The 27,824-nt window shown below is 41.5% G+C and overlaps 2 protein-coding genes across 3 annotated transcripts in view; both read left to right on the forward strand.

Annotated features, from left to right (window-relative positions):
- Positions 1–765: 765 nt before the first annotated feature.
- papolg (poly(A) polymerase gamma) lies at positions 766–17,898 on the forward strand (the record flags this gene model as incomplete). Of its 2 annotated transcripts, XM_080037197.1 has the most annotated exons (24): positions 766–1,079; positions 1,861–2,019; positions 2,423–2,489; positions 2,619–2,700; positions 4,167–4,276; positions 8,245–8,298; positions 8,824–8,935; positions 9,155–9,244; positions 9,404–9,542; positions 9,683–9,755; positions 11,135–11,255; positions 11,364–11,448; positions 11,675–11,728; positions 11,920–12,039; positions 12,334–12,443; positions 13,200–13,321; positions 13,430–13,587; positions 13,770–13,870; positions 15,296–15,513; positions 15,982–16,053; positions 16,140–16,199; positions 16,338–16,441; positions 16,543–16,676; positions 16,983–17,898. In XM_080037197.1, the coding sequence occupies exons 1-24, from the start codon at positions 1,063–1,065 to the stop codon at positions 17,159–17,161; spliced, it is 2,541 nt and encodes an 846-aa protein (XP_079893323.1). In that variant the 5' UTR covers positions 766–1,062. The 2 variants fall into 2 exon arrangements, with proteins under 2 accessions (XP_079893323.1, XP_079893324.1); XM_080037198.1 differs by lacking the exons at positions 9,683–9,755; positions 11,135–11,255; positions 11,364–11,448; ... (10 more) ...; positions 16,543–16,676; positions 16,983–17,898 and having other exon boundaries at positions 9,404–9,546.
- A 4,102-nt stretch (positions 17,899–22,000) lies between these two features.
- Positions 22,001–27,824, forward strand: part of rel (v-rel avian reticuloendotheliosis viral oncogene homolog) — a 19,504-nt gene continuing 13,680 nt past the window's right edge. Inside the window, exons 1-5 of the mRNA XM_080036505.1 lie at positions 22,001–22,071; positions 22,522–22,560; positions 23,772–23,911; positions 24,883–25,031; positions 25,904–25,995. Of these exons, the coding sequence (XP_079892631.1) occupies positions 22,065–22,071; positions 22,522–22,560; positions 23,772–23,911; positions 24,883–25,031; positions 25,904–25,995 (427 nt within the window). The 5' untranslated portion in view covers positions 22,001–22,064. The remainder of the gene's footprint in view (positions 22,072–22,521; positions 22,561–23,771; positions 23,912–24,882; positions 25,032–25,903; positions 25,996–27,824) is intronic.

The raw sequence follows: 27,824 nt of genomic DNA on the forward strand, positions 1-27,824 counted from the left end.
TCTCTTTTTCCTTTTTAATTAAAAAAAAAAAAAAAAAAAAATTATGGAACTTGGTGCCCTACGGGAGCGGTGGCCCTGATTATATGGATGCTCAATTATAAATTGGTGATTTGTCATTCAAAAAAATGTGAATGTGGAATTATTGTAATTGTTTTGATTATGAAATTGGGTAAGGATTAGGTTATTTGGAGACAGAACACTGCACTGATGTACTGTATTATTAAACACTCCTTTAACAACACCGTAGGCCATGTCACTGTTACACTTGTGGAACTTTAAATATTTATAAATATTAGGCTACATTAACTTTATATATATATATATATATATATATATATATATATATATATATATATATATATATATATATATATATTTTTTTTTTTTTTTTTTTTTATTATTTTTTTTTTAATGTGCTTTATAAATAAACTTTGATTTAGGCCACTGTAGCCTATCTAACTCCATTTGAGTCGTCATAGGCTAACAACAAACCAAGCCAGTATAGCTTCCGGTAGGCCTATTCTTTCACCAAGATATACTTCATTATACTTAGGCTTTCATGCGATCAAAAAAATTGTAGGGATATTTCGTAATTAACGTGTTGGTATATCTCGCACTACGACCATTAGGAGCCCACCAGCCCACTAGTGCGATGTTGCAGCTCAAACCGTGAGGCCTCGGTCACGTGGTCAAGGACGTGCGCGCCTCCTCGCACTTGTCGCGCAGCGTGTTTCACGCGGACGTTTTCCCGACGAACGCCGTTACATTTGTAGTTTTGAATGTTTTAGAAAGGCCTGACGGCAAATGAACGCATGTTTGGCTGCTGGCATCAATAATAAAAACCTGCGTGTTTTTGTGAATGCATTAGATATGACTGTTCTATCAGGATTACGAGCCGATGCCCTATCTTATAAGAAGTGATTCCGGTTCAGTTTGCGCTGCTCTCTGGAAAGTGACCATTGTTGTAATCAGGTCGAGGCAGTTATCATCTCCACTTGCTGACTTTCAGACTTTTTTACGGGTTTACGGCAAGAAAAAACGGTGCAAGCTTTTTAGATTGTCATGAAAGAGATGTCAAGGTAAGTCATGCATGTTGCAAATGTTCCATTCAATTACATTTTTGGTCGAGTTTGAGAGAGTCCTAAAGAATAGGCTAAAAGCTAATGTTAGCAAACTGTCACAACAACCAAACAAGGCCCGCAGCCACCGTCTGTTGTGTAGCTCGCTTGGTTGATGTTGGGGACCTATTGCGTTAATATGCCTCATTAAACGAACGTATTTAACTTTTTCTGAGAAAGTGTCAACTCTTGGGTAGGTCCAACGGGAAAGCAAGTCACTAGTTAAACCGACCCTTCCGTAGCAGTCAGCTAACGTCTGCTAAGTTGCTAAATTAGCCAATTTGTTAGCGCCTCCAACCTGTTTGTAGCCTCTGGGCTAGCGCTCTGTCGCCGCCAGCCGAGGCATAATAATAGTTAAACATTACAAACACGTCTCTGAAATGAAAGCAAACTCACTTTTCTCATGTAAAATTACACACAACTCTAATGTCATTTATACTCGTGACACATGTTCCCTATATGTAATTAGACACATTGCTTTTAGAGACTGTAGCCGAGTGTTTACACCATGGGCTCGCGGGAATAGACCATAGACGCTAGCAAAAAGTAAAAGCTTAATATATTAGCCTCAACTTGTTAACTTATTGTCAGTATATTTATGCATATAGTATATTTTGTTGTCCGTGGTTTAGGACAGGGATGTTGATAGCTATGACATTAAAGAACAGACGTAGTAAGGTGAAGTATCTTTGTGTAGTAGCTGTCATGTCATGTTTTTGCGCCTTGTCGTGTTCCCTCGCAGCACCATGCCTGGTGGGCAGCAGCCTCAGAAACACTACGGGATCACCTCCGCCATTAGCCTTGCCCCCCCGCGCGAAGTAGACCACCAGTACACCAATAAGCTGTGCGATGCTATGAAACCTTTCGGGGTGTTTGAAGATGAAGAGGAGTTGAACCACAGGTGAGGAACAGCCAGTATAATTGGATGTTAAGTAACACAACTATGGGACTACCTGACTGCACACACCTGACACAGGCAGCAATCACAGCTACTCTTCCAAGGAGAAAATGAACACCTGGCCTGTAATATATCACAACCAGCACTTCTCTGACCGGTGCTCTCAAAAATAATGGGTACCACTAAACTTCTGAAAAATAGCATTAAATGTAAGACTGCTGTTGTGCTGCATGTAATGTGTTCATCTCTATGCTTGTAACTGAGTGTATATGGCTTTAATACTGTTAAGTTACGACAACTGCCAAGTGCGAATGTGTGCCTTTTTTGTTTAATTTTTTATTCTCATTATTATGGAAATGGGTTAATTCTGAATGAAGCACTGTCTAAAAATCCAATCTCTTTTCAGACTTGCAGTTCTGGGGAAGTTGAATAACTTTGTTAAAGAATGGATCTCAGAGGTCAGTGAAATAAAGGTAGGTTCTGTCGACGTGTTTAACGCCTTCTGATTTAAAAGCTGTAATTTATGATTTATTATGAAGTCAGTAATAGTGACGATCAAATCACAGTATTAGTGATATCCTGCTTCTTCTTCCCTTTCACAGAACCTTCCACCATCAGCAATAAACTGCGTCGGGGGAAAGATATTTACCTTTGGTTCTTACCGACTCGGTGTGCACACAAAAGGTAGGTCGGCTCGGGTGCAAGGAGATTTCAGGTGACTGGGTCTTTCTAGGGTGGCTTAGTCCGAAATATTTATTTATTGAAGCTTGATCGAGGAGAACTGGACAGTAGCACAAGTTTATTGCCATTCAGTTTTGACAGACGCTTCCTGAGAGCAGTGTTTTAACCTTGTGCTATCTCTGAAGGCTCCAGGCTTGAGCGATAAGCATACCAATGTTTTTTTTGTTTTTTTTTAACACAGTGAACCATAACAACCTTAGAAACTAAGGAGATGAGAATGTGTCTCTTCAGCTGACGTCAGACTGTCTTTTAACAGGTGTCAAAGCTGAACTGTTGTCTGAGAGATAGACACACTCATGAGGCCAATGTTAATCATTAAGTCCAATGTTAATCATTAATATTAATATTAACTATCCTAAGACCAAAACCTCCTTCACAAGTACATCTGGTTGATATGTTGTTATTATATTAATTTCTTCATTGATTGCTACAACATCAATCTAATCACTTGGAAGCTGTCTGACAACACCACTATTGTGTGATTTGTTGACATTCAAGCAGCGCAAAGAGCAGTGGATGTAACGGCACATTACAGCCCCACAGCACCGGGCCTACGTCATTGTTTTTGAAAAAAAGCCCAGTGCACCCTGGCCACACTAAAGCACAAGGCTGGCATTGTCAGGTTCCGCTGCCATTGACAGTGTTTTTTGAAAAGACTAGTATTGGTGCCTGAAAGCCACGCAAACACTGAAGCCCTATGGACTGGAGACCTTGCTTTAAATGATGCAAACAACAAATGTGTTTACAGATGCAAATAACTTGTGCGGAAAACAGAAAACGCCATTGCTGTCCTACTTGTTGTGTAACATGTTTTCTCTTTGCCTAATTGTGTACTGACAAGCCTTTGTTTAGCATTTCATCAAAACGTATTTATTGTAGAATAAAAATATCTTTCACAATAAAAACGAAAGACTTAACACCTCCTATAACCAGTCCTCAAGGGACATGTTCATTATCAGAGCAGAATTTGAGACCGTGTTAAACATGCAAAGGCTTGTGTACAGAGAAATGGATATGGTGTCAGGACAGCAGATGGAACATTTTTACTCCCCTGTCGCCTTACTAACTTCCCAAACAAATACTTGGAATAGTTTTTATTTTTGCCTGCCATGTTATAGGGTTCACTAGAGGTCACCACCAGTGTCTTGCTTAAACCAGCTGTGGTGTGTGGTTTAAAAATATCTTAACCGTTAACACGGTGTAGACTGGGACAGTCCACAGTGGAGCAGGGTCAGGATATATCAGCTTGGAAAAATAAAAATAAATATGAAAAGCTGCTGCATGTGTTGTTATGCATATTGTTTTATCACAAGAACTATCTTAAGCATTGCATGTAGCAGCTTTGTTAGTAAAGCAATCAACCTTTTAACATTATGTGCAACACAACTAAACCTGACTGTATCTTCTAGGTGCTGATATTGATGCCTTATGTGTGGCTCCACGCCACGTAGAGAGAAGTGACTTTTTCTCCTCGTTCTTTGAGAAGTTCAAACAGCATGAAGAGATCAAAGACCTGAGGGTGAGTCTTCTTTGGTATTTATCATTTAAAGCACAGGGTTTAAAATAACAACTTTTATGGATGACCGTCTGTGTGCAGAGTCCCACACTTCTCTAGTCATTTAGAGGGGAACCACCATGTTTGGCTATTGATCTGTTATTGCTAAAACAGGTGCCTTTTTAAAATAAAAATAAAAAAGTCCCTCCATTGTTTAAGTAGTGTTTTTGTTTTCACCCATGCTGTGCACCTTTGTTTTGTTATGATTTGATTGTTGTGCTCCATGCCATGTGCTATAGACGAGAGCCGTGAATAAATAAATAAATTAAATGAAAAATGTTTCATCGTTGAGCTTGAAAAATCAGTCGGTTCATTCTGAGGTTTTTCCGCTTTAATCAGTTGCTCATGGGGGAGAGGCACACTCCACAGATATTTAGGCGCATGTCTCTGGAGCCTTAATATAGGTTTTCCAGTGGCTGTTGACAATATTGAGAGAGAAGTGGCCTTGTCTAGGAAGCAGGGGTTACAAACTGTTGAGTTTACTGATTTCTTTGGTTTCAGAACAGCCGATCAAGGTAAGGGTCAGTAAACTCTGAGTATGTTCACTCTGACTTGAGTGTGCCTCAAACTGAAAGGCGTCGTCAATGTATCGCTGATAACATGATTCACCATGGCAACAGGAGAAAAACATGTTCCTCTCCTCCCACTGTATTTAGAAATATGCCTAATAATAAAGAAAGCACTACAGGGCTCCAGACTAACATTTTTTACTAGGAGCACTAGCGCCCCTAACTCAGAATGTTTAGGGGCGCAAGCAGAACATTTAGGGGGACACCTTAAATATACCTGCAACTCGTCTATTAATTTTTTTCCCGATTTAAACTATATTAGGCCTACTGATATTGTATTGTCAGCATGTTTTGGACCACACTGACAACAGATGATACAATTCATTGTGTTTTTGATTTTGCAACACAATGTGAAATCCTTCAGACATTCCTTTAGGAAAATGGATTTTGACCCATTTTCACCACAACCCCTTCTACACCTGAGCCCTCTGATTTTTCCTCTATCTCTGCTGACTCCTCTATAAGGAAACTAGTGATTGGCCCAAAATTAACTAGATGACATAATCAACTCATTTGCATAATATGCAATTCTGAAAGAGGCTAAATGAATAGAAAATGCTGACAAGGTAGTAGGCCTATACAAATTACCTAGGCCTCTAGACATATTTACAAACTAACTTTAAAAACTTTGGTTAGGTTAGCTTTTTTTTATTATAGATATGCAGTCGCGAATTGAATGTGGACCTATAAAACTATTTACATGTTTTCAAACGTCACCTGGCAGCTCTTGCTCAGAGTGACACGGCGTTGTCTAGCTGCTGGCTGCTGCAGGTAGCAGGGGGCTGTTATCAGACACACAAACCATGTGAGTGAGGGCTGTGAGCGGTGAGGAGAAGCATACAGCAGCCGGTGCTAGTACTCGGCTCTGGTGAGCGCGGTATTAAAAAAAAGTTGCAAGATGTGTCTCTGGTCTTTAACTATCCTTAGCGCTATGCCGGAAAGTCGGCAAATATAGCCGAAAAGGCCGCCAGTTGGCAATATGTTAATGAGGTGAGGACAGCGGCACACTGAGATGAGAGTAGGTCAAGTGACCGCACTGTTGACCGTTTCACTGATCAGTCGCGGACTGCTCTCTCTCAAACACAAAGCTGTAATAATAATAATGAAAAAAAATTCCCGGTCGCACGCGTGCCCCTAGTTGAAAAAAGTACTCGCACTGTCTCAAAAAATGGTTGCAAAATGCGAGCATTTGGTCGCAGTCTGGAGCCCTCCACTATTTGATACGGAGACATATTGATGGGGATACGATCTCAGAAATGAATACCATCTAGTCATCTCGGCAATTCTGAAAAAAACTAAATAAATCATTTCTACATTTTTATATGCGTCACAGATGTCAGAAAACTAAAATATAAATTTAGTGCAACACAAACAATCCATTGTGAATGTTTATTGTGGTCACGGTGTGAACATGGCCTTTATGAACGACACGAGGGCTGAGAATATTGATCAGATAAATGATCGCTCCAACAGATAATCATCGGGAAGTGAAAAAAATAAATCGGAGATTTCTATAGAGTAATTTTGCTTCAATCTGTATACAGATGTTCTGTGACCCGCTTTCTTCGGACTTCGGCATCTGCAGCCTTAAATGACAAACTCAGAAGGATGCATAAACCTACCAGCGACTAGGTTAGGATCACTGAGTCTGTGGCCGGGGCTAACAGATTCAGTCAAGTTAAATGTTTGGGTTATGTAAAAAAGCGCTAACATTACTCCACAGCAGCGACACAAACATTTGTATCGGCCGCATGAGCGCAGATAACGGCCGGACAATAAATTGATCTACTTCTATCTCTTAAAGTCCCCCATAAGTGCCACTCACATTCCTACATGTTCCTCATATCTGGATCTGGGGCCGTATTCACAAAACATTTTATCTTAGCGCTAAGAGTACTCCTAAGGAGCACTAAAAGTTCTTAGTAAGGAGTCATTTCTTAAAACCTATTCACAAAGCTGATAAGACCAACTTTTACTAAGGAATGGGAGGGACTACTAAGCTAAGATAAGGGGGCGGGGTTGACCCTGTTGCTATGGATGACGTCATGTTCATACCTTCTATGCCCACAGTGATTGGCTGAAAGGGAATGAGAGCTAAGAGTGAATTTATGATAGAAACACTGTGGGAGATATCCATATCGTGTCGCTGTATTAAAGTTAAGAGTTTTTAATACAATTAATGACAAGTGACACTGATTTAACATGAAACCAAGATACTGCAGGGTTTCCCACACTTTCGTTCACTATTAACCTATAGGCTACAATAGCGCCACATAGGTCTATTCATTTTACATTTTACAATGATTTGAATCGGGACAAATATCCTCATTGAACAGCTGCACGCCATGCACTCTCACTGTATTTCTCTCAACGGCGACTATGCAGCAATAGTCAGACAGCGACAAACCAGGAAATTCACAATTTGGAAACAACAGCCGGCGAAATCGTAAAGTGCATGCGGAAGGAAAAAGGCGAGACGCGCACCTATACAGACAGCGGACCTGTGGAACGGAGGAGATGCTGCGAAGCGCCACATAGGCTATAGGCCTACTCTAGTACGAAGTTAAACCCAAACGTGACACCAACAGTAACTTTCAGCGCATCGTAAACCCAAAGCAACTGCAGGAAAAGGAACTTAATAAATATATATATGAATATAATACATATAAATGTGTCTATACTTTCTAAATATAACTTCACTAAGATCATTAAACCCTCACAGTTATTAAAGGTACCTTTTGTTAAGCTCACTATCATTAAATCTCTCCAAAATGCCATCAAATGGTTGTCTGTGAATTACTCTTAGTGACTTAGGAGTCCTCTCGAGGACTCTTAGCTTTTCATAGATTTAGGAGCTAGTTTTAGCGCTAAAATGCTTTGTGAATTAAACTTATCTTAAAAAGTTAGGAGTCCTAAAATTAGGAGTGAAACGCCCCTTATTTTTGAGAGTTACTCCTAAATCAGCACGTTAGGACCTACTCTTAGCCTTAAAATGTTTTGTGAATACGGCCCCTGAACCTCATTCAAATCTGTTATTGACTGTCTCCAAATCTTTCCGAAGCGTGTGTGTGTGTGTGTGTGTGTGTGTGTGTGTGTGTGTGTGTGTGTGTGTGTGTGTGTGTGTGTGTGTGTGTGTGTGTGTGTGTGTGTGTGTGTGTGTGTGTGTGTGTGTGTGTGTGTGTGTGTGTGTGTGTGTGTGTGTGTGTGTGTGTGTGTGTGTGTGTGTGTGTGTGTGTGTGTCTGAAAGCTCTGTGTTGTTTACTTTAACTTTCAGTTCATTTGGTTTTTAATCTGGGTTAGCCATGTGACTTCACCTTGTCTCAGATGTGTTGGTGATATTGTTTCTCTATGTGCTTTTTCAAGGCTGTTGAGGACGCTTTTGTACCGGTGATAAAATTCAAATTTGACGGAATAGAGGTAAGTCACTTTGGTGTGTGTGTGTGTGTGTTATCTATACAAGTGTATTGCATAACTGAATACACAACTACTCTGAAATAACATAATTATAATGTAGACAAAGCTTGTTTGTAGTGTTAGGCATCGGTGGGACTGTGACTCTAAAGATTCAGCTGTGTGACTCTGCTACAGCAGCTGTGCAAAGAATGATGGCTTTCATTTCCAATTCACATCAGACTTCAACATAAATAAAAGAAAGTAATATATGGCTGAGGTTGGAGAGTCATGACACTTAACAGGACAGGATATCTAGATGCGAGAGCCTAAATAAAGCCATTTACACAGTAATAGAGTTGCACATCTACCTAATGTGCTTTCTCACCATTCCCGCTAGAAACTTGGCTTTAGCGTTACCAGTCTTCCTGTTCTTAATAGCACATTTTAGTGAACCCACATGTTGAGCTACCTTTTAAAACAGATTGGTGGTCAAAGAAGTTGGTTAATTTAATATGTGGTTCATCTCATTGTTTCTATTCTGTTGGGCAGATTGACTTGCTCTTTGCCAGACTGGCCTTACAGTCCATCCCCGACAACCTGGACCTGAGGGGAGACTCCATCTTGAGAAACCTGGACATTCGGTGCATCCGCAGCCTTAACGGTACACTACATCCCAGTCCTGATATTCTTTTTTTGCCCCTATTAAAAACGGTTTGCGTCATCATGATAGACCACAATTAAGCCTTGCCCTGTTCTCTCGCCTGAGCTGTTCCCATGACATCATCAAACTCTATTTTTGGTTATTGTTTTGGATCCAACCCTTACCCTAGTGGCGAAATTATAATGTGTTTTTTTTTTTTTTTAATATTTTGTTTTACAGGCTGCCGTGTGACCGATGAGATTTTGTACCTGGTGCCAAACAAAGAGAACTTCAGGCTGACTTTGAGAGCCATCAAACTGTGGGCCAAACGTAAGTGGATTAAAATGTAAAATCTTTGTACTTGTGCTTTCATTACATTAGTCGTATGAGGTCGCTTTGGGAGTCCTCCCAGGTGAAGCGTATACTTGACAAACTGAAACTCCTCTTTTCCTCTATTGGAAGATGTTGATTGTAATGTAATGTCTGCAGGCCGTGGGATCTACTCCAACATGCTGGGCTTCCTGGGTGGAGTGTCCTGGGCCATGCTGGTGGCCAGGACCTGCCAGCTCTACCCTAACGCTGTGGCCGCCACGCTGGTCCACAAGTTCTTCTTGGTCTTTTCCAAATGGTGAGAAAATGTACTACTTGTATTATAACTTCATTTCTGGTCCGGTCCCACTAGGTGGCAGTATTTCACCTGCTTTGTGCCAAGTGTGTCTCGGTATTCATTCACACATTTGACTACATTTTGTCATTTCCATCCTACAGGGAGTGGCCAAATCCTGTGCTTTTGAAACAACCAGAGGACAGTAATCTGAATTTACCCGTGTGGGATCCCAGAGTGAGTATAACACCAGTGTTTTTAATTCAACCACTTGTTGTTAATGTTGTTTTGCCTCTTGTTTTGTATGTTGTATTGCTTTGCAGACACAGGAAGCATTATCTGGAAAGAGTTAAACCTGCCGAGCTGTGAATTTTTTTTGGTCTTTTAGAGTTAGTAAAGCTATAGTATAGGTACATATGTGCTCTTATTTCATGTCTCCACATGCCTCTGTCCTTGTGTGACCTGGATATTGATGGGGTCCCCTATCATGAGGTCCAATGCCCTTGACTGTGCTTGGTGGAGGCTTCCCACAGCAGCTTGGAGCAATGAAGACTTCCTACGTGCATGACTATTATTAGACAACACCAGTAAAAATGTAATAGCGGTTTAAAATTACAACAGTTCAGTAATTTTTTTTTTTTTCTTCTTTTTTTTCTTCTTTTTTTCAAACTTATCCCTAACTAATTGGTCTATATCTCGATTGAACACTTTCCAGCTGTTGTAAATGCTGTGTCATGCTTGTAGTGTCCCTTCAGCAATAAAACACATTTTAATTATCTATTGGTGTTGTTTCCGTTCAGTCACAGCGTGGCCAACATCGCCGTTCATTTTAACATTTTATTGTGAAGTGTTTAGGCTACTTTCATTATTTCTGATTTACTGTTAGACTCGCTCATGATCATCTTCTTTTATTATTAAATGAAATGTAGTGCAGGAACACTTAAATGAGTGGTTAAGACATCCAGCTCTTCAAATCACAATCAGCATTGTTCAATGGGGGGGTGGGGATTCTCCTATAGTCCTTATCAATACAGAAAAGCTATGTTCAATGACAAGGTCATTAGCTGAGTGTGTGTTATATTTGCAGATTTAATTGTGGTTTGACTGATCTGTACTCAGTCTAAATGAGCTTTGTTATCCATCTGATATCAATGGTTGTCAAGCACTGTGAACAATTTGCACATGCAGTAATTCCAATAACGCTTTTTCCACATTGGAGAAGATCAAAGTCCAAATGAATTGCATCAACAGTGGTACATCAGATTGTGGGTCCATCAATCATTAATGCTGAAGCTCTGTTGCAGTCCACAGACAGGGGACTGACCAGTCACTTCACATGATGCTCACAATGTCTCTCTGATTCCACTGACCTTACATCCCTTGAGGGAAAACATGTAAATGAGGGAAACGTGAAGGCAGTAAAGTAAATTGGGATGAACCGTGTGTGTGTGTGTGTGTGTGTGGGAGTTGTGCTCCTTTTGCCTTCATGATGCCTTTCAGTGTGGGAGTGAAGCTGCCATACCCGTACAGGTCGGAGGGCGGACTGTGGTAACGTCTCGCTGAAGGCCCTAGTTTCTGCGGTGAAACCAAAATGTTGTCCCTTGTTTGTTCTTCAGGTGAACCCCTCCGACAGATACCACCTGATGCCCATCATCACACCTGCTTATCCCCAGCAGAACTCCACCTACAACGTCTCCTCGTCCACTCGCACCATCATGAGCGAGGAGTTCAAATACGGTATTACTATTGTGACGGTACATCTCTGTTGTTATGTATTAAAGTGTCTTTTAGTGTTGCGCTGAGTTTGATAGGTTCTCTCTCCCTTGTGTGTGTGTGTGTGAGCAGGCCTTAGCGTCACAGATGAGATTCTTCAGGGGAAGGCAGAGTGGCCCAAACTCTTTGAGCCTCCCAACTTTTTCATAAAGTACAAGTAGGTGTTGAAGATCACAATTTTATAAAACATATATTTTAATTCTCAGTGGGCTTGTGGAAATTAACACCATATTTGCACCTAAAATGTAAATCACATGATGCAACGAATTGTTACTTTTTGGGTTTAGGCAGATTTGACTCATACTAGCTGTGGTCAGTAGTTCCTTTGGTCGACTCATTTGGTTTATGAAAGTTTCTCCCACACTTTCTGTTCTGTGCTGCAGGCATTACATCGTTCTCACTGCCAGCGCGTCCACAGAAGAGAACCAGTTAGAATGGTGAGTGTGGCACGACTGGGTTTCCAGTTGTAGGTCTGTGAGGTGATATCTATTAAAACCGTTAATTGTAAGAGTATTATCTATAGGTCACCTATAATGCAAAATTAGCTTTTTCATGTTTTTGTTCGCTGATGTATCTTAGAAACTCCCAAAGTGTCAGAATAACAAAGCCTCTCTCTCTTTTCCCTCAGGATCGGTCTGGTGGAGTCAAAGATCCGTGTTCTGGTGGGAAACCTGGAGAGGAACGAGTACATCACACTGGCTCACGTCAACCCACAGTCCTTCCCTGGCTCCAAAGAGAACCGCAACGAGTGAGTCCACTGCTATCCATGCACACACACAGCTCATTGAGAAACTAATGGATTCATTAAAACAAATCTTGCTCATCATTGTCAATTGTTCGCCTGGGATCTTTTAATTAGACAGGTTCATGGAATCAGTTGAATGCAGCTTTAAGAGCACCATAAGCAGTATACAGCACATTGGGTTTCCCATTGACGTGTTCCAGCACCACAAGCATGAATGTTCACTACTATGGTCTGAAATGATCATAAAATGGTCATGATTCAACTCTTTATTTTGTTCCTCCTGTGTCTGTGTTACAGGAACGACTTTGTGTCCATGTGGTTCATCGGGATCATTTTTAAGAAAGTGGAAAACGCCGAGAGCGTCAACATTGACCTGACATATGACATCCAGTCCTTCACAGACACTGGTAGGTCCAGTCATGTCAAATCTCTGTTGGTGTGTCGTGGAATTACTTGGGCAAACATTTGATATGAAATGAGCGCGGACAGTTACTGCACTGGACAAACTTATTGGGAAAACACCCATTTAGTATAAATGTAGGTGTTTTGCTTTCTTGAACTCCACAAACGGACTTGTAATTCCACAATAATTTTCTAATCACATCAAATACATTTTGTTTCTACTAGTAAGAAACAATACAAAACCTTTTTGAAAGAGACTTTGTAGTTTTAATATTACAAATCACTTGGGGCTTCTTCTTTAACCTTTTTATTTTTTAAGTAAAATTGAGAGAATGCTTGTTTTCAAATTCACTTTGTCAAACAGTGAATATCTCTTGAACTATTACCTGTACGTACTGTGTGTGCGTGAAATAAATTCAGTATTAATGCACAGCCTATGCCCTGTAAACAGGCATGTTGCTAGTTACGATGGGCCCCTATTGTTTACGTACCCTTTGTTTACATGCAGGTTACTGAACCTAGATTGTGTTTTAACAACAGGTTGTTTTTTCAGCACAGACACAGTACAGACGGGTAGTGGATCGTGAGGAGATATTCAATCATTTTGTCAAAAAAGTGATATTGATAACGCGCGTTCTCCAGAATCGCCTACTCCACCCTTTAAAAAAAATGTTTTACCACTTGGGGTATGCTAAGATGAAACGCATTGATACATGTATTGCTGTGGGGGAACAAACCTTAACATGACATGTGTTCTGCAGTGTACAGACAGGCCAACAACATCAACATGCTGAAGGACGGCATGAAGATTGAAGCAACGCACGTGAAGAAGAAGCAGCTCCATCAGTACCTTCCTCCTGAGCTGGTGCAGAAGAAGAAGAGGGTGAGAGGTCCTCCTGAGCCTGTTGGGACAAAGTCTTCTGAACACTGGTTGTTTGGACAAAGCCTTTTGAACACTGCTGGTTGGGACTAATATTTGTTGTCTTTGCAGAGCATAGCGGAGTTGAACCGTAGCTCTAACGGGGGCAGCTCTAAGCGTCTCTCTCTGGACAGCAGTCACCTGGACAGCTCCAGAGACACAGACTCAGGGACTCCCCTCACCTCCCCAGCCAGCAAACCCTCCAAGCCTGCGTCTGACACAGAAGACGGGTATGACGTGCCTCCTAAACCTAATGTGCTCTCTTTATATTTGAGTGTTTCTATCATTTTTTGTTTTGTCTTTGTCAATTGTGTTTGCTTTTTTGTATCCATAGTTCCTCTAATGCATATCCTGGTCAGTGTAGTGATAATATATAGGAGTAAATGTTTCCTCTCCTCTCTGTATTTTGCAGTGTCAGCCCTCCCAAGCAGCTTTTACTGGACAGCTCCCCAGCACCGAGTGCAGCACCAGCTGCTCAGGACCAGGGCATGTCCATCCCCGTCATCGGCTCCAGTAAGTCATTTTCCCAGTGACTATTACACGGATACTTTATATAAAGTGAATCCTTTTTGGAATAGGTAAAGTCTTCAGTAATGGTATCAGTTTAGCCCACTGATAAATTCAATGAAGAGGAAAAATGCATATTAAAATATTTATCTCAGTCTTGTTGAGGAGATTACACACAGCTATTTATTTCTCGCACGGAAATGATGATCGACTTACTGCAGTGTGTAGCGCCACCCTTAAAGGGGTAGTTCAGGATTTTGGACATAGGGCCTTATTCCCAAATTAGCCTTGGTGTTCTTTATCATTGGAGACAGTTTTCAACACATTTTATTCAGTCCTTCTAGTTGCAGAGTTTGCTCGTGCTAAGCTAGCGCACGGCATTGGGGAAACACTAGCCTGCTACTAAAACAGTCTTACCCACTCCACAGTACACCCGAGGCAAATCAATTGTAACGCCAGACTATCGATGTAAATGTCTGTGTTGATAGAATAATTTTAGAAATAAAACCAACCTTGCATCACATGAATTATCGCATTTTGAGGGACTACTTTAATCACTACAGCAGAAAGTAAACAGAGCAGCGTGGGACTGAAACTGCACTGCCACCAGTCTCCCGTTGTTCTGTCCCGGTCCTCTACTGCAGCTCCAGCGGGGGCTGTCCATCTCTAAAGACGCTTGTCTTCAAAAGCAGACGCATCGCTAAGTCCTCCAAACGTGGCCATATCTTGTTTATTTCATAGGCTAATACAATTCCTTCATGCACTGTACTCTGCGTCTGTAGCTATGACAGCAGCAGGTAAACAAACTATTATAGATCCGGTAACCTAGGTATTAGTCCGCCGCTGCCGCAGCCTACCAGGAATGAACATTGCTGCTGAGACACAGCAAGTCCCTCAAAATGCAATATGCGAGGTTGGTTTTATTTCAAAAATTATTCTATCAACACAGACATTTACATCGATAGTCTGGCGTTACAATTGATTTGCCTCGGGTGTAAGACTGTTTTAGTAGCAGGCTAGTGTTTCCCCAATGCCGTGCGCTAGCCTAGCACGAGCAAACTCTGCAACTAGAAGGACTGAGTTAAATGTGTTAAACTGTCTCCAATGATAAAGAACACCAAGGCTAACATTGGAATAAGGCCCTATGTCCAAAATCCTGAACTACCCCTTTAAGGTACTAACGACAAAAATAGGTGCGGCAAGGTGTGCTAATGAAGTTACCCTTCCCAACTTCTGACAGTGTAAAAGAAAGAAATATGTGCCGTACCGAACCGCTCAGTGGAAACGAGCAGTAAGCCACCATTTGCATAAATGCCAACCTACAATCTACAACTCTAGAGACCGATATCAGTTAACAAAGGTGGATATTGATGTTGGATAAATCATCCTGCTCTAATAGCTCCATGTCTGTCTCCCTCTCTCATTGTGTAGAGCCTGCGGTTAAAGCAAGGCCTGCGTCTCCACCAGCCTCCAGCTCTGTCAGCCCCCCCAGCAGCACCATGCTCAGTGGGGAGGTGCAGCCCGACGCTGCCAGCAGCCCCAAAGAGGAGCCCAATGGCCTGGAAGACTCGCTCAACGGGGCTCCAGCCAAACGACCACACTCTCCCACACAGCAAGTGGACCTGGCCAAGAGGCACAAAGACTCAGAGGTAAGCACGCTGTTCTCAGGTCAGGGCAAGAATTACAATAATAAATACATTTTGTGTTGAATTTAAACTTTAAAGCTATAGTGCGTAACTTTTTATATAAATGAAAGTCGGTTACATTCAAGCCATTGCCTAATGAGTTGACAGTTGATTAAGCCTAGTATCGACTCAAACTCTGTATTTCTCAGTATGGCAGCTTTCACAAACTGGTGTCTCCCCCTGACACAGGTGCAGGAGCTCAAGAAGCACCAACAAAATATTTCAGTTGTTGATTCTACTGCTAAGAAAAAACCTGGAAGTACCCCAGAAGCAATAAAATCCATGCAGAGGCCTGATGTAGAGGTGCAGACAGTGTTGTTGTGCTTACTCAGAATTCCTCACGGGGGGACAGAAGTTACGCACTATAACTTTAATGGAATTTAACTGTCGCGCAAAAGTAGAAGTTGTGACACTGTGTTGTTATTGCCGCAGGTGGTGGCCAATGATGACTCTGCATTCAAGGAGCCATATCCACCATCTGATTCCTGTGAAGGACCTAATACTGTAAGTGTTCTTCAATGACTGGCTGTACATTGTTAACAGAAGCAAACATCATTAATGTTCTCACATTTGGTCTCTTCACCTTTTAGACCCCTCTTTCTGGATCAAAGGCTAAGCCCATTCCCACCATTGATGCCTCAAGAACACAGGTAATGTCTCGTAGTACTATTATTTCTTCATTTAAAGTTGGGTAATAACTGTCCGTATGTGGCAGGCTCTGGGGTTTGTTAACAGTTATTGAAGGACTTTGACTCAAGTGAGTGTGTTGTTGGTGTTCCCTCCCTCAGAGACTTCCCAGCATGGAGCTGCCAGACGCCTCCTCTCCTCTGCCAGCCAGTAACAGTTGTCGTGTGGTGAAAAATTCCATTAAACTGGCCCTCAACCGCCACAAGTGAGCTCCAGTAATTGTTCAAGCATTTGAATCTTTCGAGGGTTTTTTTTTTTCATTGTTTTAACCGGGTGTGGTCTTTGCTGTGTTTCAATCCAATCTAGCATCACACCTCCCAAGCCCCCCGTGTTCGAGGTCACACCTACCAAGCCCCCAGTGTCTGAGGCCACGCCTACAACAGAGACTCCTTCCCCTGCCAGCGAGGAGAAGGGCATGTCCATTCCCGTCATTGGCTCAAGTGAGTGTCTCATTGTTTTTCAACCATTTAATTGCGTTATCTAAAGTTGGGAAGGGTACGTAAATAAGCAAACCTTTCCGTACATATTTTTTTGTCACCCTTTCGTTGGAATACCATTGAATGTTTTGGCAACTACGCCCTTCGTTACTATGTCACCATTGTTGCCTAGCTGCCGCGGACAACGCCATTCAGCAGCTATGCCACTGTTTACACTCTGACCAATGTGTCCGGTGTAACTAAGATTCATATTTGTCAAAAGCCTCAAACTAATTGAAGATGTTTGTCCTTGTGCTTTTCTCTGTGCAGAAAACGTCGCATCCATCCACACGACGCCGGCGCCCGTGGGCAGCTCCATCCCCACGTTAGTGAGCCGAGGAGCGGACCCGCTGAACGGTGCCGCCTCCAAGAGACCCCACTCCCCCTCTATGGAGGAGCAGGCCAAGAGGCTGAAAGAAACAGAGAAGGCCAGAATCCACATAGCTTGAACACACAAATACACACCACTATACCAACTGGATTTACACACACACACACACACACATATACACACACAGAGGTGGGGCTTTGCCATTTAAAGTCAAACCCCGACAAGAAGACTTCACACTGGGACAACAGGTTAGCGTGTTCTGGTCTAAAGTGTGAAGCAGCCGGGGACGAACACCTCGCCTCAAATCTTTCAGAGATTACAGATTTGCCAGTGGATAGGTGATTTTTGGTCAGGGCAGATGTTGTCAGCGCTCTCTGTTCACAGCTAGGGGGCCTTTTAACTCAGCCGACACGGAGAAGTCTGACAAACGGAAACTAAAGCGACAGATTTTTTTTTTTTTTTTTTTACTCCCTCATTGTTGCTCAGTACAGATGGAAAAATGTGCTGTTTTTCTTCTTTTTCATTCTCCCTCGTTTTCAGTTCACATGTTTTAAAACAGCCCAGAACCTTTATCGACGCGTGCTACACACTCTTCTGGTGCATGCAGATTTTTTGTTTTCTTTTTCTTCTTTTGTTCCTCCCTCCTTCCCGCCCTCCCCAAACAGAAACCTGTACAGTAAATGTTGATGTACATAACTTTTTTTGTCTTTAAAAAAAAAAAAAAAAAGCAAAAGATCACTGTTAAACGTCTTTTGACCATTCTATTGTAGTTTTATCTAAAAAGAAAGAAAAAAAAAGATTTAAAAAAAACTGTACTTTTTTTGTTTTTCTCTATTGCTTGTTCCCTCCCCCCCCCCCCCCCCAAAAAAAAACAAAAACGAACAAAAAAAAAAAAGTCTCCAGCCCTGGATATTTTTTGTAAAAACTGTAAATGTTTGGATACAGTTGCAGGGAGGCTTTACTGAGTTTTGTTTTTGCTTGGATACAACGGAAAAATCCCAACCACAGCTCTTTGGACCACCACGGCTCGCCAGAGACCTCTCCAGGTTAGTATGGGACTTGCGGTGTGTGAGGTGATGATAGACGCCCAGTGACAGCAGTGCTTCTTAGGTGCTAGATCCTAAGGACAACAGGAAACATTGGCCTTTGCGTTTGGTGAGAGCGATTGGAGCGGAGGTCTGACGCTTTCTTAGTTATTGTTCGGGCTTGGGAAGGACTAGTGCAGAATATCTAGAGAACCATATCAAAATGCTGCGCTGCTTTCTGTCCAGTTGTTGGTCTTGGATTAAAGGAAAAGGTTGAGTTTTTCTGCTGACTTCTGATGGTGTGTTTAAGGTCTTGATGTCAGGTGTGCTGGACGGTTCGGACGGTGACAAGGAAACATTTGAATATCAGTTTTTTTTTGTGACATACCTGTGATTCACAGATTGTCTGAACCTACCCCTTCAAGAGGGCTAAACAGCAGCGAAAGAAATCTGATTGGCAAACTGCGTAACCCCCCCCCCCCAGCCCCACCAGTTCACTGTGGTCTGTCGGCTAGTGACGCTTGCTCCTAAATAGGCCATGTTCTGGTTGTTTTTGTGTCCATGTCCATGAAAGATTTTGTGGTGCTTAGCGGGGGAAGAAAATGGTTCGGAGCTTTTTGACGAGTTGTGCTGGTTTGTGTGGGTATGCGTGTGTTTATGGTTGGCTGTGTGTGTGAGCGGGTGTGTGTGAGCGTGCATGCATAGAAGGTTGTGTTGTGAAGAGAGACAGAAATTCCCTTTGTTTTGGGTGTTAACCCTCTGCGCCTCCTGTGGAGGTTCTTAATAAGGCCCGGGGCCCCGGGTGGGGACGTTGGGAGACAACTTTTTTTTGTCCTGCCTTGGGCCCCAACCCTCCATCTTTGTGGTCTGAAGCTGGGTGACTGTTTGATTTCAGCGCAGGAGAGATGTACGTATACAGAGTATAAAGGGATGCTGAGGTGCCCTCTTCCTGGGAGCAGGTAGACAGTTTGGACACGGGCTCTTCTTCCAGCATCCGTTTCCCCCCTCCCCCCGAGTTAAATGTACAGAGAAAAACAGTTTTTTCAAAAGGCATATTCTTCATTACTGGGGTTTTCTTATCACTTTATTTATATTTGCATATTTGTACCATGTGATTCTTCTTTTTTTAATAGCATTCATAGCAGGTAGGTCTCTTTTGAATGAAATCTGCACCACTCTGTTTCAGACAACTCATGTTTTGCTGTTCGGAAACGTTTAACAAGACAGGTCATTTAGATGTTTGTTTCTAAAAATGTATTGAAAGGGTATTTTTGTATGTGTTTATCACTTCCTTTAAATGAATCTGTACACCCATTAAACCCCTAAAAAGAATGCTGTTGTCTGTCGTTTTTTTTACATATATTTTTAATTTGTAACATTCTTGTTGTCAGTTGAAGGAATGGAAGGCTTTTAAGACCTACATGCCTTGTTTGTCAATTTAATATTTTTTATAGCACTATTTAATGATAGATTTTCTGAATTAAACCTAAAATAGTTACTTAAATAGTTACTAATGTACTTTGACAACAAGATTGTATTGTACAAAATGGTAACCGTGATCTACTAAATTGACTTTGTGGTAAGATTTGTTATATGTTATGTTAAAGACCCACTTCACCAGTTGGAATATGAAGGTGTATTGAACTCCTATTTATTATAAATGTGCAAAAAAATTAGTAATCGGATCATCTTAGGCTGAGAAAAGGCAGAAAGAGTGTTTTATGGTCTCACTGTCTAACCCTACAGTTTCCTTCTTGTGACATCACAGTAAGGGTTAGGATTAACAGGACAGCTGGGCCAAGGGAAGACTGAGGGAAGAAAAACCTCATTCATTATATTATAATAGTTATTTTATAATGATAGAACGCTGGTTCCGTATGGGTGAAGTATTCCTTTAAGTTTAAGTATGAAATTTAAATCTCATCTTTTAAAACATGCTTAATTAAATGTACTTTTCCATGACATGACTGAGCCATGGGGGATCGTGTGATACAAACTCAGAGCAGCTGCTAAACTACACCTTGTGGCAAGATTGTTTTGCAAACAAATTTTTCAATGTTTCAGTAAAGAATTAGCCTTTAATATCAAAATGAGAAATTGCTTTCATCACTCCTCAAATTCATGGTTTCATTGTCTCTTCACTATGTAGATCAAGAAACTATAAAATGAGTCACTGAGTGCATAACACTGGCTGTATTCATCCAGCCTGTTTGTTCTTATGCATTCAAAGACATCTTGACACAAACTAACTACCTGCTGGTTTGACATCATTTCATATGAGCTAGGAGCATAGCCAGCCCTAGCATCTGCCTCTTATCCATTGCATTGGAGTCCCAGAGCTGAGCATATGTTAATAAAGTAACACACTGATCTTTAAAAAGCACATAGGGTCATTAAAAATGTACCTGCTCAGTGAGTAGCTCTCTCCTGAATCCTACAAGACTCTTCAAACCATCTAAATTAAAATATTAAGTTCACTGCACCAAAAAATAATTCTTAGGTTGTATTCACACTGGGAAAGTCCGCTAGTTCACTTGCTTTGGTCCAGACCAAATAGAGTTTAGATTTGTTTGTTTGGTGTGGTCCACTTTCATATTGCCCCTTTCGCAAGTGAACCAGCATTACGAAGCAAAACCACACGTGATCTGAGGTCATTCATTCATTGGACAGACATTCTGTTTGATTGCTGTACACCTGCCGGAAAGATGCGCACCGAAGGCGGAAGTGCACCTGAGTTCGTTTCAACCAAACTAAACACGGCATGTGTGAATACACCCTTAAACTTATTTCTCAAATTCTCTAACATTACTTAGTAGGATATGTAAATAACAGGAATTGGTAACCTCCTAGGTCTCAGAAGGTTGCCTGGCTGGCTGGGGCTACAGCCCCTAGCCAAAAAGTACCAGCCCTTTTAATAAACTAAAGAGGCTTAAAGCTGGGGTATGTGATTTCTGATTGGTCAAAGTTAACATGAGCTGACACTTTGACCAATCAGAGCGAGGCTCCGATTCTCTGTTCTTATTGGCTGGTGGGACTGTCCATTCACTTTGGCACGGCTTTGTTGGTGTGTAGAGCGTGTCAGGGAGGGACCAAAGAGAACAAGTGGAGCGGTTGAGATATTTGGATTCGAATCTCTATCCCAAGTTAACTGCCATTTTCTCCCCAAATCCTCCACCCCAGCTTTAAAGTGTTATTGTACACATTGAAATGTAAGCATGTTGATAGCTTAATTGATTTATTTTCCTTTTCCACGCTTTATGCTAAGCTATGCTCACTTGCTGCTGGCTGCAAATCATTCAAGAGTGGTGTCAATCTTCTCATAAATCTTGGCAAGAAAAGCTTAGCATAATTCCACCTACAGTGGGCCTTAATGTAAGGTTGGAATGATTCCGTTTAAAATATGTTATTTTTTTCATAAACCACCTAGTAAATATTTTCCAATATATATTGTTAGCTCTGTGAAAATATTCTTCATTGTTATTCACTCATTGTTTAAACTTGCCAACGTTAATAGCCTACCCAATGAGGAGCAATGTTATGGGCAGAAATAGCTAGATCATACAATATACACAAAATGGCTTTGAATAATTATCCAGGTCAATTTGTCTATCCAGTAGACTATCTTTTTTTCATCTGGTTCTCCAAATGTAAGGCAGCGGGCATCGTTAGCCAGTGGCCAGTGCCTATATCCTCAGCACTACGTTCAACAGCCAGAGTTATTATGTTGACTGACCGCTGTAGCGCCCTCTGATGGCTGAGACGGGCGGTGCTGGGCAGTGAATCCTCTCATCTCTCTCGTGCTCTCCGCTGTGAGAGCCACGCGGCCTCTCATTGGTCCATTCAGACGAAGGGGGCGGTGACATAGGGGAATTCCCCCGCTGGTCTCTTCTAACAAATATTACTTTTTCCTGCCTGCTGTCACTCATTCAGCTCGGGCTTCTCTTCTAGAGACAATAACCTGTGACACGACAGAGAGCGAGAGTGCGTTTGTGCATCATGGATGGTGAGTAGCAACACCGTTATTTACTATGTAACAACGACGGTATTGTACAATGAGAGGTTGAAACAGTAATGCATAGCCTACTAATTGTAATGCTTGTGCTGTTAAAAAACGTGTACCAACTCAATTGAAAAAATGTATTTGTATGACAGTCTTAAGCCTAAATGTACAAAGCAACACAAGTTCTTCATTCTAGAGTTGAATCTAGTTGGTCACTGTTTATTATTTAGAGAAAGAGTGAAACTTCCTCCTTGTTGCAATGATTGACAGCGTTATTAGAGGCAATGCCAGTAATTACAGGACAGCTTGAGAAGAACTGAATGAGTACATTTACAAAACGCTTTGTTCAAAGCAGTTTGAGTGGAATGCTATTGGAGTGTGCTTTTGTATCTAGTCTGCAAATATTTTGGCCTAATTTTTTCTCCATGTATGTCACTACACTCTCCTCCTCAGTTCTTATGACCTCCATGCGAGGGGCCGATCCACACCTAAGTAAGTAGGCCTACATTTGAGAATACCCCACTGTGTCAAATTGAGCTTGCCTGTCTCCACAAGTCAAAATGCTACAAAGAGCCAACAGCACTGAGCGAATGTCTTTCACTTCCTCATTTAGTTTTTTATTGGCGAGCTGTGCCTCTATTCTCAGACCTCTGTGGCGTGAGCGTGTGTGAGAACCAGAGTTTAAGTTGTAAAGCGTAAACAGTTTGTGGTGTATGAATATTTAAATGTATATTTATAAATGTCTGTGTGGGTGAGCATCTCTCAGGTTCGTGTTTCTTTAGCCTTAGAAGCTGCACAATGGGGAAGGCAGGACATGGCCGAGCCTCATCTTTTAATAGATTTTTTTTGGCAAACGTACACTTCTTAATTATGCCAGAAATGTGACAGGACTTGTTTCATGCTGGCCTACTTAACATCGATGTGTCAACGACTCTGCTATGTCGCTGGGCTGTCACGTCCACACAAAAACACAAACAAAAATAACAAGCATTTTTTTTGCGTCGTTAAACCAATGGAAATACTGAAAAAAAAAAAAAAAACTGACACACTTCCCTGATCAGTTTTAGTTCCTCTCAAAGGCAGACATCATGTGGGGCAGAGTGTCGCATTTGTTTTATGCAAAAGGATTTCAAATTACTAGACACTTGAATTTGTATGTGTATGTGTGGTCTGCCCTTTTTAGTCTTGCACTCATTTGGTGAATTGCAGTTTAAAAGACGCCCAGTACATCTTAATGTGGCTCCATTTCAGGCTGACATGAACTGGGTAACCACATGACGTTGTTTCAACTGTACGCTTGGAACCATTTCCATTGAGACGCATAGCTGCACTCTGAAAAAGCTCTCAAAACTTTCACTTTTTCACATGTGGTGTGGTCTTAACTGCAAATCGCTGAATTGATGCTTGTTGGATTATTCAATCAGATAATGATGACCAGATTAACTCATCAGTTATACACCTATACACGGGCACAGTTCAGGATAGAGGGATGGAGGCTTCGACCCTTTGTATTGAAAACAAGAGGAGAAATCAAGACGAATGCTTGAAACAAACAGTTTCCTGAGATTACTCATCTTTTCCATACGGCTGACACAGTTGAGAGTATTGACGTAGAAGGGTCCATACATAGCTGGAGGATTGTGTCTTGCACCAATTCAACTTTTGTATTGAATGATTTTCCATCCTCTGTGCTCTGTGTCCAGTGGGGGAACCAGAGGTCCAGATCTTCGAGCAGCCCAAGCAGAGGGGGATGCGCTTCAGGTACAAGTGTGAGGGGCGCTCTGCCGGGAGCATCCCCGGAGAGAAGAGCTCCGACAACAACAGGACCTACCCCAGTCTGCAGGTCAGTCAGTCAGTCAGTCAGTCAGTCAGCAAAAATCTAACATGATCATTTTGTACATCAAGGAGCAATGAAGGAGTTTGGCTGGATTGAAGCATAAGCCACAAGCTATTCTTGGGCTCCTGCAGTTTTTAAGTTTTGACAATACAATTTGCATAATAACATATAAAGTGGAGTCGGCAATTCTGGAGAACGCTTGTTGTCAAAATCACTTGCTGTCAAAAATCTGTGAATATCTCCTCATGATCCCGCACTACTGGTCTGTACTGTGAAAAAGGAAATCTGTTGTTAATACACGGCCAATAGGCTCTGTGAACGAACATGTTGTGAGCTATGGTGGTATACCTTTGTCTACATACCAGTTTACAGAGCCTAGGCTGTGTATTAACACCAGATTTTCTTCACAAACACACAATACGTACAAGTAGCGTATCGTGACGAGTAATTAACTGATTTCGACAACAAGCAGAATCGCTTACTCCACTTTTATTTTCAATACAAGACATTACAGAACTCCAAATGAATGAATCAATCTACAGTATCTCTAAAGAATAAGTGAAAACAAGAAAGCCCAAATAAACTGACACACTACAAATGATATATATTAGCTTAGCTAGTCTTAATGAGTGATGATAATAAATAAAGATGAACATTCTTTAAAGGTGCTACGAGGAACTTTTAAATATTTCTGAAACAGTCTAATGTTTCCTCTGATGATCATAAATTACATATAACAGCAAACGAGTCCATCGGTGCAAAGAATATTATTTTTGATATAGTTTTTCTTAATGCTCTTTCTCATGGGTACGCTCACCCAGGAACAACAGCTGGCGTGGTTAAAAAAAAAAACACTACCGCTTTCGTCCAAAGGGGGTGCAAGAATTGACACAGACTGAAAGTTCCTCAGAGCACCTTTTAAGTGATTTTTTTAAAAGCTACATCATGTGTTTAGTTGTTGTTTTCTACCTCCGCAGATCCTGAACTACAGCAGCAAAGGGAAAGTGCGCGTTTACTTGGTGACCAAGAACGAGCCGTACCGACCGCACCCACACGACCTGGTGGGGAAGGACTGTAAAGATGGCTTCTACGAGGCCGAGTTTGGGCCTGACCGCAGGGTGATCGCGTGAGTACTGAGTACTGTCGCCCACACACTCAACTCTGTTTGGCTCTGTCACTCTGGAGTAGTAGTAGTACTGTAGTAGTGATTGCCATCGCCAAGAGCAACAACCATCGTCTCAGGCTTAATCTGCATAGTACTGTCCTCCTCCAAAATAAGCAAGAGTCTGTTGCGCGGAAACACACACACACAAACACACCACAAGACATAATCAATTTGCTCTCTATTAATATATATATATTTTTTTACGTTTCACTTTGACGGTTTCGAAAAGACATCATATGTAAATGGGTGACCTCTCAGATATGGATAGGAAGACACTCATACAAGAAATCGCACAAGCGCGCGCACACACTCACACACACACAAAGCATATTCGTCAAACCAAGTCTGTAATGAGGATGGCAATATGGGAATTCCCCAAGTGACATCACCCATATTTGCTGTGTGTTAGAGAGAGAAAACAGAGTATGTGTGTGTGTGTGTGTGTGTGTGTGTGTGTGTGTGTGTGTGTTTGTCTGTTTGTGTGTGTGTGTACTTGTGCATGTGTGTGTGTGTGTGTGTGTGTGTGCGAGCGTGTGAATGAGTCAGTATCTTTTGGTGTCTGTAATTAGGCAAATCCCTGTGTAGTAAATTCTAAAACCATATTTGGACTCCCAGTCATTCTGTGTAAAGCAGACCATTGACTCCTTACAGATCTGGGGTTGGACATTATCAGACAGATAGACAGACATAGTCATTAGCAAATAGCTTGTGGTGATGTTTTTCGTCTCACGCTTACTACATGTGGTCCTTCATACATACATACATACAGGGTGTACATGCTCCTTGTGTTTTCTTTATCATAATCAGACCCTGGTTTGTTGTTATCTACACAGCTTTCAGAATCTGGGCATCCAGTGTGTGAGACGGAGGGAAGTGAAAGATGCCATCGTGTCCAGGATGAACAGAGGGATCAACCCCTTCAATGGTGAGTCACCCTGCCCTGTACACACCACACTCACTGACTGACTGACTGCCTGACTGCGGCGCTTTCAACCCACTAATAATGTCACATATTGGCTTTGGAAACCTCTTCTTTTTTTTATTTTAGCCTTTGACATATCTAGTGCTATGAAGGGCTACATCTAATCAGTCTCTTTAAACATTTTCCAGTGATCTCAACCTAATCAGGGCTTCTTCTGCTAGTGTGACAAATGTATCACCAAATATTTTTAAATGTACTTGTATCCAATTGTTCTAAATGTTTCTATTTAAGAAAACAGCAATGGCATTTGACAGTGTTTTCACACTTTTTGGAAAAGTATCTTAAAGTATAGAAATTCATATGGAACCAATATCGAATGAAACAGTTTGGTACACCTCTTTGAGATAAGATCAAAATTGATGAAAACAGATGGTAACACAAACAACTGTTGTGGCATGTTTGGACTGAGGCCGGATGTGTTGCAGCTGGAAGTTAATATGAGTGTCAATAAATCTAAAACAAAGTCCTAAGCCAACAATGAATTGGTCCTTCTTACAATTGCTGAGTGTATCCAGCCTGATATGATTACCAGCTACTGTCAACACTGCTGCTGTAGTTTACTTTGAGTCAGTCACACACCATCCTCCTGCCTGATGTTAATCCGCCGCCGAAAATAGGGCCCCGACAACTATTAACACTATTAACTACTGTTTGAGAAACAGTGCCCAGTCATTTAAAGGAAACCCATTTAAAAGATCTAATGTTATATAATTGATCTTCAATATGACCTAATTGGCGTGAGTGTTAAGAAGAGACGGACTGTTAGTTTTGTCCTTGTCTTGGAAATTCTTAGGAAAAACTGTTTGAACAGATATTGCTGCGTCAGTTTTATAAATGTGTGACTCTTCCTATTACATTTACTTTTTATCACACTTTTAATACATTAAAGAACAAAGATGCTATAACGCGTTAACAATGCTGTTTTAAATATGACTTTGAAGAATAAATACAAATACAGTTTATTACAAATGAACCCTGTAAAACACTCGTGTGCATAACATTTGTAAACATATCTGACGATATCAGTTGGGTAATATATCAGTCTGACTGTAAATGGCAGTGGAAAGTTAAACTTGTTATTGTTTTTAATTGAGTTATAATACTTAATAAATGGGAGTTATTTAGTAGTTGGTACAGCTGCTGCTAACACTGCTCTTTACTGCCATAGTGACTATTTAACAGATTCAAAAGTAGTCCCAAGGATTTTCTTTTTAAATGCCATGTTGCCCCCCCTGGTTCGAGGCTGGCTGGTGAAGATTTTCCAAATCAGAAATCTGCTCTCTTTGCCACCGCCATCAATGCCATTTCCTCAGTGTTGCTTTCATTGTGCTGGCCCTTATAACATTAGCAGACAGACAGACATGGTTCTCATGTACAAACAGGCGTTGAGCTACTTCCCCATTCTTGTACCACAGTTGCTCAATTCAGCGCGGCGCAGGATGCCACGTGAGAGCTGGGAATGTAGGATTCATTAAAGGGGGGGGGGAGAGAGGGTGGGGGCCCAGGGGGTTCCCCGGCCCTCGGAGATGAGGATAAAGTAGAGCTTTACAGGTCTGTGTGAAGCCATGCAGGGGAGGGGAGGGGTTATGATAGGGCTCACCTACTGTATTATGCTTGTATAGGCTTTGTGTGTGTGGTGCTATTTGGTGTTAACCCTTTATTTGTTCAAACAGATGTGAAATGCTATCATGCATTTTTAGCATAGCCACTAAGCACATTTGGCTGGCAAAGTTGGCTTATAAAAGTTACCTTGTATATTACACTGATGCTTT

Source organism: Ammodytes marinus, assembly GCF_949987685.1.
Source record: "Ammodytes marinus genome assembly, chromosome: 11".
In the NCBI taxonomy this organism is placed as follows: domain Eukaryota; kingdom Metazoa; phylum Chordata; class Actinopteri; order Uranoscopiformes; family Ammodytidae; genus Ammodytes; species Ammodytes marinus.